At 41.1% G+C, this 14,954-nt stretch overlaps 1 protein-coding gene across 1 annotated transcript in view; it reads right to left on the bottom strand.

Annotated features, from left to right (window-relative positions):
• DOCK8 (dedicator of cytokinesis 8) overlaps nt 1-8,220 on the bottom strand; it is a 206,102-nt gene extending 197,882 nt beyond the window's left edge. Inside the window, exon 1 of the mRNA XM_046664172.1 lies at nt 7,709-8,220. Within this exon, the coding sequence (XP_046520128.1) occupies nt 7,709-7,761 (53 nt within the window). The 5' untranslated portion in view covers nt 7,762-8,220. The remainder of the gene's footprint in view (nt 1-7,708) is intronic.
• Nucleotides 8,221-14,954: the final 6,734 nt, after the last annotated feature.

Genomic DNA, 14,954 nt, shown 5'->3' with positions numbered 1-14,954 from the left:
CAACTCAACTGCTTATCTCAGGTCAAATGCAAATCATGGGTACATTTATATGACGGAGAAAATAAAGTTTTTTGAAAAATTTCCTGGCCATTCTGGGAAATAAGTAATGTGACTATAATGTCAGGAGCGATTGAGAAACATTACCAGAATGTACACATCTAACTAACTGGTTTCTTTAAATAATTTCACACAAGAAGTGCTATGCAATTTATTCTGATAGAGCTGTCTTCCTGAAATTACTTTTGCAACTCCTCTTTGCAATTGCTTTCAGAGCCACTTAAAGAGGCATCTAAAAAACGGCTACATTCTTTTATAGTCATATCTTATCTTTAATTCAGACTGATATTACCTAATTGAATAGTCTTGCTTGACTGCTAATAACTTTGGCTCATTCCAGAAACCATACAATATACTGTTTATGGATATGTGTACATACACACACTAAAAGTACAACTTAGTGATAGTGCTGGCCTCTGAAGGAGGAGAAGGGAGAAAAGGATCAAAGAGCAGAACAAAAGCTGACTTCAAATTTATCTGTACTCTTTTTTCTTTTTTTTTTTTAAAAAGATTGGCACCTGAGCTAACATCTGTTGCCAATCTTCTTTTTCTTTCTCTTCTTCTTCTCCCCAAAGCTCCCCCCAATACATAGTTGTATATTCTAGTTGTATCTTTTTTCATTTAAAAATATCAAAAGCAAAAGTCACCAAATGTTAACAATTGTCAATTCTGAGCAGTGGACCCTCAAGTGCTTGCCATATTATCGTCTGTATTTTCCATATTTGTGAAACTTTTAAAGTAAGAAAAAAAGTAAATTCTCCCTTAAAGGAAAAAGATTTCATACCATTGAGCTTATTCTTTAAAATAAAGGTAATCCAGTCTCTGAGAGTAATTCTAAAAGGATCTCCAAAAATGTTTTGGATAATGCTATTATCCTTAAAAGAAGTGGCACAACCCTAAAGATGACCATTTTGAAGGCACAACCTCCATTATGGAGGGCTAGGAGGCAAGGGAAGTCTCCTTCCTTTTCCAGCCCATAATTTTGGGTTAATCTCTTGTCTGTTGCAGGCAAGGCCATGACTTCTTGTCTAGTGCCTAGAGCAGCACTTAGAGCATAGAAACCCTCAATAGCTGGAGTGAATGAATGAATGAATGAATGAATGAATAAACTATCAAACTAACCAGCCTAGGATTTGCAGGCCTGTTAACTCACTCATGTGCCAGAAAGTCAATAGATGGGAGAAAGAAGAGGTTGATTACAGTTTTGCATTTCTTCATCTTGTTCCCGTTTTGCTTCAGTATCATTAGGTAACCTGTTGCTATTTTTATGTTTGGCCTCTCACATGAAAGAACAATGAATTTTATCTGAGGAGAATGACAGGAGAAAGCATGAAGCGTTTTGTTGAGGTTTCTGAGCAGAGTGAAACTAATATGCTGTGTTAGCCCCAAAGCTAACACCAGAGGAAGAGGAACTCGCAAAAGTGTGAAAGAAGTCCATCTCTCTTTGTTCTGATCCAAGGGAAAACACTTACAGTGAGTTATGTCATCTGGAACCTTCTTTTGAATGGAAAGGGATTCTGCTTTTTCTATTTGACATTTTATTTAAAAGGGCTAGAATTTATGTGAAGGAGAGGTAGATCGGATTAGATTGTTTAGCAAAGTAAAAAGCAAGTGAAAGCGTGGCAACTGGAGTCTAAAACAGAATCAAGAAAGAACTAATTGCTGGAACAATCTATCTTTATCATTAACCCATATATTCAATGAGCAGAGGCAGAAAGTGAGAAAGACGGAGGTACCACCATCTTCAATTATATATAAGGCAAAGGAAAAAGGAGAAAAGCATGACTATTTTCATGCCCAAAGAATGACTTCAGAGGTCATGCAGGGATCTGGGAGAGAAGCTAAACAGGAAGAGGTAAGAGATATTTAAGAGAAGGGGTCACGACTGCAAATAAAGATTTAAAAGAATGATAAAACCCAGCGGGGGTGTAATGTGAGGAAACGAGCACTCTTGGGATCACTGGGGGGAGTGTAAATAGGTATAGCTTTTCTGGGAGACATTTTGGCCATGTGTATCAAAAGCTTGAAAAATGTTTCTGACCTTTGACCAAGCAATTCCTCTCCTAGAAATTTTTAAGGAAGTATTTGTACTAACACATACAGATGTATGTATAAGACTGTTCCATCAAGCTCTGTACATTATTATGAAAAACTGGAAAATATCTTAAGACCCAATAATAAAGAATTAATTCAATGAATCGTATATCCAATCAAAATAATTTAACACAGCCTATGTAAATTAATAATGTAGATCTACATTGATTAACATGGAGAGTTGTTCATACTTTTAAATTGAAAAAAAGACCATAAAGCAGTATGTGCAATACGATCTCATTTTTATAAGCCTGGAAGGATGTAATCAAATGTTAACAGCTATAATTTATGGGTGGCAGAAATTTTAGCTTGTTGTACTTTCCTATCTTTAATGATGAACATAAGGAAAGAATAGTGGGCAGAAGAAACTCTGCCAGTACCATTTCTGCTTTTCTAATTCTGCAGTTGATCTGAATGCAATGGGACACAATATAATGGTTTTATACCCTACGTTAACTTTACCAATTTGTTTGATTTCATTAAACCCCTGCAAACATATGCCTTCATATATACTTTCAGAGATAGCAAGCTGGTTTGATTCTATGTACCCCAAGTTGTCAATGCAGCAAACCATACCACTAAAGTGCAAACTTCAAAAGCACAGGGACCACAGTTAATCACAACTGTATAAACTCTGTTGTATTTTCCTAAAGCCAAGAGAACCTTTGTGGCTGCTGATTGGTAAGAAATTAGACTGGACACTTGTAGGAAGAGGATAGCACATTCCTGCTGCTTTAACCCTTACTATTGACCAAAACACGCATAAGCACCTGGTTGTTTGCCATCGAAAAGAATTAAGCAGTCTTGTATGTCACATCTCTGCCTTCTCAAGGTCCCTGTTCAAGAAGATGGAAAGTTAAGGTGTTTTTAACATCATCCCATTCCATCACTAGCTCTCTGTGGGGAGCTAAGACAGGAGACTTGGTCCCCTGAGCTCTCCTTCTCTCCCTAGGTAACCACATGATGTAATTACACTTTCTTTCCAGAGGTCCAAGTAGAAGTAAACATTAGCTTCACACATATATGTGAATCGTCAGAGCTCAAAGAACTCCAATTAAAGAAAACTTCACCCTGGCAGAGGGTTCTTTCAATAGCACTAGAGGCTAAAGTTCAAGTGGAGCTTTTCCAAGAATCTAGAAGAAAATGATTCTGAAGGTTAAAGACCAAAATTCTGAGTTTGATTGCCTGAAGCCTCTTCTATTGGTCTTTGGTGTAGAACACAGCAGACAAATGAAGCAATTCCCAAAGCACCACCAGCCCGCTCTGCCATCCACCATGGCTACGAAAGAACAGCATTGTTTCTTTGCAGACACATATTCATACATATGAATACATATATTTTTATGCTTGCATCATCTTTTCAGACAAAATTAGCAAATATTTCTCAGGAAGATCTCTACATCTTCATCTTGCTTCATGATTGTGGTTTTCTTAAATGCAATCTTTATTTAACTTTATTTTGTCTTCTTAGCTCCTTGCTTTTAATCTTCCACAAAATCACTCTCTAATGATGATTATTAGGCTTAATATTTTACTTTTTTCCTACAATGATGAAATGAAGGCACATAAAGTTCTTAGCATAATACTTGGCATACAGTAAGTAGTCAATAAATGTTACTTATTTTATTATTATCTTAAAATAAAACTGAGATGGTATAGTGGTATACCACTATACCATGCATGGTATACCTTAACCAGCACGGTATAGTGGTTAAGGGAGAGGATTCTGGAGCAAAGCTGCCTGCATTTGAGTCCCAGCTCTGCCCTTAATTAGCTGTTTGTGACTTTGGACAATTTTCATAACTTCTCTGTGCTCAGTTTCTTCATCTGCAAAATGGAAGTTGCAATTGTTCCTACTTCATAGGGGTGAATGAGCTATGATATGTAAACACTTAGACCTGTACCTGCCATACAGTAAGCATTATATAAGCATAAGCCATTATTATTTATTCCTTTCAATCCTGAAGGTCCAGAGATCATTAATGTTTTTTCTGCATTCTGTACTTCTGTTCTCTTTACCTAAGGTCCTTATTTTACTTTAATATTTGATCAAGTTCTACATCTATTCTGTGTTTGAAAGAAACCAAGATTTTGTTTAACCAATTTTAAAAATATTAGTAATAACTTCTATAATCTATGAAAGCACTAAATGCCAGTAAGAAAAAAAGGTAATTGATAAGACCTGGTGCTCACAGAAGCACTATATTATGACATTTAAGGCAGTGGGGCTTGAAATCCCAAATGCAAACATTATTATGAACTGCCTAATTCAGATCTAGTCTTTCCTTTGTTCACAGGAAGTCAGCAACAAGTAACCTGAAATAAAGACAAGTCCATAACACTTATAAGAAATTAAATTTTATTCTTGCAGCTCAAAAAAATTCAGTGAAGGATATTTTCTCTTATGTCTCCCTGAGCTGTGGGTTCTAGAGAAATGTTTAACCGTAACAAGCCATACAGTTACACTTGTTGGTCAAAACAAAACAAGTCCTATATGATGACTTTCAGCACATGGACATTTGGGCTTCATGAGAGTAGGAGAGAGCCAGGGCCATCACCGGGGAATGGATACCTGTGGGCATCCCCAGGTTCCTCCTGCACTGTGACCTTGCCCCTGAACTGGGCAATGCTGCTTGCAGGAAGCCACAGAATTTGGGAACAGTGGGGACATTCTTTTCCTACTGCGAGGTAGTCTGCTCACTCTTTCTCAAGGTTAGTGTAGGCAGAAGGGAGTTCTTTACAATGAAAACTTTTTAATTTATCAGACTCAAATATTTTCTTAACAGGAAGCACATTGATTTGACCCCACGAACATTTTTAAGGGATAGTTTGTATCATTCTGAGTAGGAAGGTAAAAAGATATGAGCCCATGCTGAATGTACCAATGGCCGTCTTTCAACATTGTCTTACTTTCATAAGTTGATCTATTTAAAAAAATAGTAGGTAGGCATGCAAGGGAAAGCATTTTCTTTTCCAACTTCAAAATTGCAAAACATCACATTGTTAGTTTTTTCTAAACATTAAACACTGATCAGACCATAGAAAAATTTGCGAAGGCTGCTACTGAAATGATGATTAAAAAAAAAAATTAATTCCCTACTTGCTTTTAAAGGAAATTCTTAAGATACATGGATCAAAATAGCACATGCCCAATTAAGAGCACAGTCTCTGGAGCAGTTTGCAATCCCAGTTCTGCCACTGCTGTTTTTGTGGCCTCGAACAGATTACACGGCCTTGTGCAACTCCATCTCCAGCTTCATCTTCCTCTTCTGTATGAGACTTCGCATGAGTCTCACAGGATTTTTGTAAGGCTTTAATGACGCAATCCATTAAGTATATAACAAAGTGTCTGGGACATAGAAAGTGAACAATAAATGGTGAATTTTATTATTTAATTCATACCAGGTATGTCCTTATTGATCTACTCCTTTGAACATCAATTTCTGCCAAGCTCCTTAGCATAATTCTCCAACCCAACACACAAAAACGCTTCAAAAGGGAAAACAGAACCCCCTAGAACAGGAATGTCCAACCCATATTCTTTCCTGAGGATTAAGGAACATTTTATATTTTACTGAACTTGAGTGGGGCTCTTCTTGGTCCAATTCCATCAAACATTCAGTTCCACTGAGTGTGTTTCGTATTCTCAGCACAGAGATGAAAGACACATGAGGGAGACTATCTGCCCCAAGACAGCTCCAGCCAGCCACTGGCATCTCATTCCCAGCCCAAACTGGTCTCTATATGGGAAGTCTTCCAACTTCAGCTTTCCTTCCTACCTTTCTTTCTTAGGATCTCAAAGATGATGATAATGGAGATGATGATGCCAATGATGAAACTGATGGTAATGTTGATGAGGATAGCTAACATTTACTTGACATTTATTTTGAGCCAGCCACTATAAGCACTTTGTACATATTATTTCCCTTAATCTTCCCAACAGTCATTAGAGGTAGGTACCATGTTTATCCCCGTTTAACATGTAAAGAAACCAAAGTTTAGAGAGGTTAAATAACATGCCCAGTGTCACACAGTTTATTCATAGCAGAGAGCCAATCTGTAAGCAGATCTGTTCCAGCCAGGGCCTTTATTCTTAACGCCCAGACCACACCAACCCTACTGTCATGGTCAAGATTGCCTGTAGGATGTTTTGGTCCTGCTGCTCTCCCCAGATTAACTCCACTCAACCCACAATCTCTAACATCTTTCTGTCCGAGACACACTTCCTGACCTAAAATTCACAGGGATGGAAGAGCAGTGGCTATGGCAAATGGTACCTCCCTCAGCAACTTCAGTTTGATCTCCCACAGCATGAATTGCCCCTCCTGGCATGCAACAGCCATGAAACTAACGCAGAAAAAAATCCCCAACAGCGGATCCCTGTTGACTAGTACCTTTTGGCTTCCAACATTAATATACAGTAAACACTAATAAATTAACTCATTTTAAAGATGAAGAAATACTAAAGCGAGAGAAACGGTTTGCTCACAGCTACACAGCGGGTGGAAATAAAATCACCAATAAAGCTCAGTACGCCCTCTGGAAGTTCTTACCGCCTCATTATTCTGGGCTCCTAATTCCTCGCTGCTCAAACCTCTTCACACACAAGCAGCACAAAAATGTACTGTGGAACCAGCCTTTCACAGGCTCGGCAGAACAAGACTAACAAATCCTGGAGCAGCGAGGGCAGCAGAATAACAAGTTGACCCTTCAGGACAAGTGTCACATTATCTTTTAACCAGACAGTCTAGATTTCTCAGGGCAAGACAAAAATGTCGCCAAATACTTGTCAGCAGTTTTCAGTGGAGGAAATACTGCAGTTAAAGCACCTCTGGTGAGAACTTTGAGCAGTAAGCATGCTTACATTTAGTTTGTGCAATTTTGATTATGAATTGGATGGTGCGTTAGATCCATGTCCTCAGTTCTTTGCTGGAGTGCTATAAACGTAAAAACGTCAGCCACAGGCCATTCCGTTTTGTTTATTTAAATGGAGAATTTTAAAAATCACTTTTTCCACTTCATAGCTCCTTTGGACCAGGGAATAAAAATAGCGATGTCGGCAGGAGCCAAACTTTTTCTGGAAAAATAAAACGAGAGGGAAAAGAGCCCTACTCAGAAACCCAAGTCTTGTGGAGCTGCCTCCAAGCAAAACTCTCATTTCAATGACTTCTTTTCTTCCTCCTTCTCAGAGGCCCCTCAAAGGAAGGCGCAGTTGGTAAGAAATTCCCGGGGTGCCCAGCACAGCCAACCCTGCGCCCTTCCCACTCCACCTGTCAGAACACCGAGGGCGGCGCGGCCGAGGCGGGGTTGGGGAGGTGGCCCGAGAGGTGGCTCGGGGAAGGGACACTGGTGGCGACGGACAACCGGGAGGGTGGGATTCTCAGGGAGGAGCTGGCAGAGCCCGGCCGCGGGCCATCGCGAGTCCAGGTGACCCACCGGCGCTGCCCGGGTCTCAGGTGCAGACTCCCCGAGACGCGGCCCCCGGAGCGGCCCCGGAGCAGCGATCGGCCGGCTGGGCGGTGCGGCGCGAGTCCCCGGCGCCCGGGACGCGACTTACCTGTTGATCTTGAGCGCGAAGGCGCGGCGCTCTGCGCTCGGCAGCGTGGCCATGGCGCGCCCGCGGCTCGGCAGCCTCTAGGCTCGCGGGGTGCGGGCGGCGGGGGCCCGGCGAGCCGCAGAGCCGCTGCAGCGCATGCCGCGCGGGACGCGAGCCTCATCTGTCAGTCGGGGCTGGAAACTTCCGCATTTCCACCTTCAGCGCTGAAATCACCCCGGGGGAGGGCCCAAGCTCCGGGCCGCGGCGGAGAGCCCAGCCACCGGCGCCCGGCCCGGCGCGCAGCGAGCGCGGGCGAGGAGGGTGTGGACACCCTGCGGAACTGCCCTCCGGATGCTCGGGCCGCCGGCGCGCTCTTCCCGGGGCCCTGACCTCCGGCAGAAAGGAGCGCGGGCGGGTGACCCGGCGACCACGGAGCGAGGCCGGAAACTCCATCTGCCTGAGGCTGCGAAGCTGCCAGAGCGTGTGGGCAAGAAGGGGGAATCCGCGCCTTCCGCCCGCTCCGCAGAGTTGGCGAGGTGGGGAAACCGACCCTGGAACTCTCTCCTCTAGGCCTTATGAAGGGTTCACATCATGCCTGGGAGAAGGCAGATGATAAAAAAAAAAAAAAAAAAAAAAAATACGAACCGGGGAAACTTCAGGATACAAATGAACTTTTGCAAACGATATGTCCGTCATCCTTCCTGAGGCACCTTAAACACAATGAATCCATCCAAGGAATCAACATAAGTTATCAAAAAAATTTTTTTCCCTTTTACGACCTAGGGATAAATGCTTTTCTTTGGGGAAACACTACACGCAGTTTTCCTATGACTCAAGAATATGCTGCAACCCTGTTCATTTCAGTTTCAGACTAAGAAGTTTCTTAAGAAGCCCAGCCCCAAACTCAAGAAAAATCAGAAAAGTCCCAATGCTCACTGGAATGGAAAAGTCCGTGTTTATTTCAAGTTAGTGGTTTGCTCTAAGTTTTGCTGAACTGGAGCACTCTTCATGCCTCTGTCAACTTGCCCTTAAAAAAATACTAAAGCAAGATATTTTTGGTTCAGAGTCACACTACTTCCCAATGTGGTAGCCACTGGCCACATGTGACTATTGACTGTTCGAAATGATGTTTAGTTTGAATTGAGATGTGCTGAATGTGTGAAATACACACTGGGTTTTGAAGACAGTACAGAAAAAATAATGCATAATATCTTGTTAATAATTTTTATGTTGGTTACATGTTAAAATGACACTTGGCGTATATTAGGTAAATAAAATATATTATTAAAATTAATTTCACCTGTTTGTTTTTCCCTCTTTAAAATGTGGCTTGCATTAAAAAAAATTAAAATTATATATGTAGCTCACATATGTGGGTCACATTATATTCTTGTTGGACAGTGCTGGTTTGCAATTTGCAGCCTAATACTAAAAGGCCTAATGACTGAAGTCGGTTCCTTCCTGATGGCCTTCTTTTCTCTGGTTTTGGCTGCCTGAGAGAGTTTAGTAATTCTTCAGAGCTGGTTAGGTAACTTCCCTCCTCTCCCAATGTCAATGCCTTTAAGCATATAAGACGAAGTTCATAGGCCAACGTTACATAGACTATGAAAAGAATCTAAAGAAAAGAAAGCTCTTTGAAATGTGGAGTTTCTGACTTTCAGAATTCTCCTCAGCAGATTTGCTGAACTGGGATTTATAAACAAACATTTAGATAGAAAAATACTAAGAGAACAATTCTGTGAGTACTTCTTCAAGTTGGGAACAAATGGATGGTTCGTAGAAAATTTTTTTACACCAGAGTCTTCAGTCCACTGTGTACTAAGGGTCTCAGATGGGCTTTGCTGAGTTTCTGAATGTTTGTGATGCACACTTTCATACAGAGCTAAAATATATTGATTTTCACACAAATACAAAGTGTAATGAGAGCATCTCAAATTTTCAGAATCTGCAATCAAGGAAACGTTTTTTTGGGAGGGAGGAGGAATCATAAAATCTCCCATCTTATGTCAGCTCATACTTCGTTTAACTTAGTATGTGGCACCAAACTCTGAAGGTTAGGCCAGCGTTGTCATCATCTGTGCAGTCAGTTCCCCCATGATTAGAAATGACTCCAGATTACCTTAACAGCCTTTTAACAATTCACCATGGCTGTATTATCCACTAACACATTTGTGTTAGCTAAATGTCTATTTTTAAACTTTATCTGCTCTTGAATACATCCACAGATCACTGGCAAACTTCAAAAATAGCTACGTGCCTTGCTTCCATGTTCTCACTACGTCTTCGTTCCCTGTGGGCCAGCTTCTCTCCTCATCACCCCTCTGTCCAAAGCACACTGTGGAAGGCTCTTTCCTCCCACTTATGACCTCTCTTGGCCATCCTCTTTCTCTGCATCTTTGTGGCATTCAATTTTGTTTTTCACTTTCATAGAATTCCTCCTGTGACTTCTTTGACAGACATTATGTCAATCATTCCAAATTTTCCCCTAGTTTTCCCCACATCTTCTTCTTCTTACCTTCCTGGAAAGCCAACCTCTTTCTTTACATTGCATCTTACTTATTTTATTTAACAAACAATCAAATAACACTTTCCTTGTATCAGGACCTGTTCCAAGCCCTTTACAAATATTAATTAATTAATTAATAACAACTATTAAATAATAAGATTATCCTCACTTTGCAACTGGGAAAACAGGCTCAGAGAGGTTAAGTGACTTCCCCAAACTAATAAGGGGCAGAGTCATTTCCAGTCCTAAAGTTTTGCCTGTCTCCCAGATATTCCCATTTGAATATATTCAAACTCCACAAATCAAAGTCTAAAATTCTCCATCTCCTCTACTCAATCGTAAACTCACTATGTCTCCACAATCACTCATTTCTGTTGGTGACACTATTTCCCCATTTGTCAGGCTAAGAGCATTGGAGTCATCTAGTGGGGGAAAAGCAGGAAGTCTGGGTTCTGGCTTCAGCTTTTCACTAACTGTGTGATCCTGAGCGAGTCACACCTTGTTTGTATCCCAGAGTCCTTAGTCTCAGAATGACACCATCCACTCGCCTCTCTCTGAACTTTATGAATGTGTCAGCTCTAACTTCTTCCTCTTCTTTACCTTTCAGATCTAATCATCTACCAAGGCCTGTCATTTGTTCTTTAGAAACATTATCCCTTTATAAATATCACTGTTCCCAGTGCTTCCATTTTGGCCCAGCCCTTATAAATTAATGTCTGGATAACAAAAATAAGATTTTAAATGGCCTCTCTTCCTGTAGCTTCTCCTTATTCTGATTGAATCTGACTCTACCACTGTACTAATTTTACTAAAATACTTCTTTCATCATGTTTCTTCCTGCTAAGTTAACTTCAGTGGCTCGCCATAGCCTCTATGACTATGTGTGACCTTCTCCAACTGGCTTATAGTGGCTTCTCCACTTCAGGTAACTTGCTTTACCCCTCACCTCTCTGTTGAAGCAGAGAAGGTCTCCAATTTGCTCCTGGAGAAGGCAGTGTTCTCTGCCTGGGGCCTCCTCTGCTCACATTATTCTTCCTGCTATCCACACTCTACATCACGTCTAGTCTCTCTCCATACTTCAAAGTTTGAGTCAAGTTGTCAAGTCCCACCTCTTCCTAAAGGAGTATCTCTTTCACTGTGTCAGCACCCTTTAATTACTTAAATAGGTCATCACCAATAAACACAGCCTAGTGGAATGAGAGGTCCATAGGACTGTAGAGAAAATTGTGATAATTTGTGCATTTCCTTTCCTATTCCCCAAACCATTCAAGACCTCCATCAGATTTTGTTCAAATAACACCTTCCATGATCATCTATTTAACATTCCAGTGCTCCCTTCCCTAGTCCTGACGCTTCCTATCTCCTTTTCCAACTTTGTTTTCCTCCATAGCATTTATCACTATCTGACATATGATATATTTTATTTGTGTTTACCATCTATTGTGCTTCTAGAATATAAGTTCCACGAGTGTAGGAATTTTTGTTTTATTTACTGCTCTATCTCTATTACCTAGAACAATACCAAGCACATAGTAAGTGTTCAATAAGTACTTGTTGAATAAATGAATGAATAACTGATTCAGTGTTGAACACAGAGCAGACACTCAATAAATACTTGTTAGAGTGAACTTGAATGGGAATGGCCAAGTTTCACGTGGCTTTCAGAAGGAAGTAAGAGTCTTTTTCTATTTTCTTGACTATTTCAGTTGTGCCTTTCTGTGAATATCTTCCAGCTCTGTTTTGTATTTATTTCTTGGTTTGAAAAATTGAACTAGGGGCTGGCCCAGTGGTGCAGCAGTTAAGTTCGCATGTTCTGCTACAGTGGCCTGGGGTTCGCTTTGTCAGATCCCAGGTGTGGGCCTACACACCGCTTGGCAAGCCATGCTGTGGCAAGCTTCCCACATATAAAGTAGAGGAAGATTGGCACGCATGTTAGCTCAGGGCCAGTCTTCCTCAGCAAAAAGAGGAGGACTGGCGGCAGATGTTAGCTCAGAGCTAATCTTCCTAAAAAAAATAAAATTTGAAATAGCACATGGATTATTACTAGCAAGTAGATATTTTTCTTGTTGTCTTATAACTGTGGACAGGTACAGAAACATTTGAGATTTGAGTGTTGGTATTTAAAGCCAGCTATAGCTCAGACATTAGAATTTGAGATTCTTAATTTTCTCCACTTCATTCCTTATATTGTCACAAGAAATCTGTAAATATGCAAATAGTAAGTATTCCTTTTCCTTAAAAATTATCATGGTGGGATATATATACACACACACACATATTATGTATATTTTATATGTATACTTTATATGTTAGTATTTTAAATTTTGGATTTAGACCATATTCTAACATACAGTGCTATTTCACATCCAATAGGAATATTTCTACCATAGCATTTTATAACTAGAAGGACCTTCAATTAATTCATGAATGAATGAATAAATTCTCTCCTTATCATGGATGTGCCTTCTATTCATCCCCTAAACATTTACCAAGTGGTTACCAAGGGCAGGCTCCGTACTAAATGATATTAGGGGAAAACAATTGACAAAACTTGTTCCCTGACTTCCCAGGAACGAGACACTCGTAAAGAAGGAAAGAAGAGGCTTGAGTTTCATGTGACAATGAGAAAACTTTTGCTGCACAAAACTCTGTGGGAGCGAGGAAGCACAGAGAGGAAATGATTTATTCTGTGGAGAGGGTGTTGGCAGAGAGATTGACGTGGAGGAAGAATGACTTTACCCCCACAGCTGACATGGGAACTGGGTCTTAAATGACAAGGAAGCATTCGCCAGGCAGAAAAGCGTGCATTCAGGATGTACCAGGGAGAACGAGCGCTATGTGCAAAGGCAGGGAGCCAGGAGACACCACTGCCCATCCTAGGAATTAAAAGTACAATGGGAGCCCAGGGGCCACGCAGAGTGAGGTGGCAAGAAGTGCCGCTTTGAAGGTGGGTAGGGCCTGAGGGTGAGGTCCTGACAAAGAGTTTGGACTTTGTCCCATAGGGTATTGAAAACCACCAAATGGTGATTGGGGTGTCTGTGTCTGGGTGATTGTCTCTTGGGGATACCTCTTGTCACCTGGCAGTCCACAATGACAAATGTCCAGTAGAGTATGGCACAGGATGGTAAGGATTAGGCCTCCTAGATCTGGCACTGCCATCCCCATCTTCCTCAACCTGAGCACACACACTGGACACTAATGAAGAAATAAATAGTTCTTGACAGAAGGATTTAGGCAGTTTTCCCAAAGTCATGTTCCATAGAGAAAGGAAGGATTTATGGGGAGAGAAAGTCAGGTGCTGGTGCTCTGGTCTGGTTACTTCTGCCCCTTGCTGGAGTGCCCCACGTACATACAGTCCCTGCCGCATTCCTGACTCCTGGCTCGCTTCCTGACTGCTCTCAGACCTCTCTATTCATCCTTTTTCCCATCAGTTTACTTTCTTCTCCCTAAACAAAGAATCAATTACTCATCCCTTGGTTTGTTCTTATGCATTGGCAATTTCCCAGGCATCCACTAAATGTTGTACTTTCTCCTCTGCCCAGTTTCTGCTGACCCTGCAGAAGGAAAAGTTGGGCTCTGCTCCACACTTGGGTGGACTCAGTGGTGAGCTTCCATTCCAGGCTGCAGTTGACATTCTTTACCTGGAAAATGTGGTTAATAGTGGCACCTCTTTCCAGGATCGTTATAAAGATTAAATAATGTAAAACTCTTAAAGTAAGTGATGTGTAATTATTTATATTATCATTATCTGAAATATCTATAAAAGCAAGTTACTAAGTCCAAATAAAAGTGGCTTAATCTCTAAGTGTATTATCCAAGTAGACCACAGGAAGGTAGTCCAGGACTAAGTCAGCAACTCAACAATGCCATCAGATAACCAGGTTCTTTCCATCCCTCGACTCTGCCATACTCAGCACTTAGGTCTTTAGTTGTCACTCTTATGACTTCAAGGCTACAAGATGGCTCCCATCACTCCAAGCAGCCGCAGCACACACTAGCACTCCAAGAAGGAAGACGGAAGGAGGCCAAGGCTTTCTCCACGTGAGGCTCTGCCTTTCCCAGAAGTCCTCCAGGAAACTGACCTTTACAGCTCACTGGCCAGAAATGGGTCTGATGCTTCTCCTCAGCTGCAAGGGAGGCTGGGAAAGAGTATCTGGAGACAGGAGTGGGTAATCGTGATTGGCTTAGAACTACTCTGATTCATTCTCTTGAGGTGCCAAAACAGAAGAGGGACAAAGGGGAGAAGAGTTGTTGGGTAGGCAGTGAACAGAGGCTGCATACCTGTTTTAGTGAAAAGATGAAGTAAGATAATGCACATAAAGGACAGAGCAAATTGCTAGATATCGAGTATGCTCTCAGAGCATGTGGGCTGTCGTTTTATTATTATTCGCTATTTGTGTTACTTTAAAGTCAAATAAATTGTTTTTCCGTGTTTACTATTATTTCCTCATAACAGATTCCCAGAAGTGGAATTTATTAGGTCAAAAGTTATAAAACTCCTGCCAAAAAAAACGCCTGACTCTAATCTTGAGGAAATAGTAGACAAACTTAAATTGAGGGCCATTCTACTAAACAACTGCCAATCTTTAAAAAAGGTTAGTATCATGAAAGACAAAGAAAGGCTGATGAACTGGCACAGATTAAAAGACACTAAAGAGACAGGGCAAGTAAAGACAATTAGAGATGTTGGAGTGGATCTTGGATAGGGAAAAAAATACTATCAAGAATGTTACTGGGGCAATTGGCAAAATCTGCATCTTG

This window comes from Equus quagga, chromosome 6, assembly GCF_021613505.1.
Source record: "Equus quagga isolate Etosha38 chromosome 6, UCLA_HA_Equagga_1.0, whole genome shotgun sequence".
NCBI lineage: Eukaryota > Metazoa > Chordata > Mammalia > Perissodactyla > Equidae > Equus > Equus quagga.
This window is presented reverse-complemented; position numbering and strand designations above follow the sequence as displayed.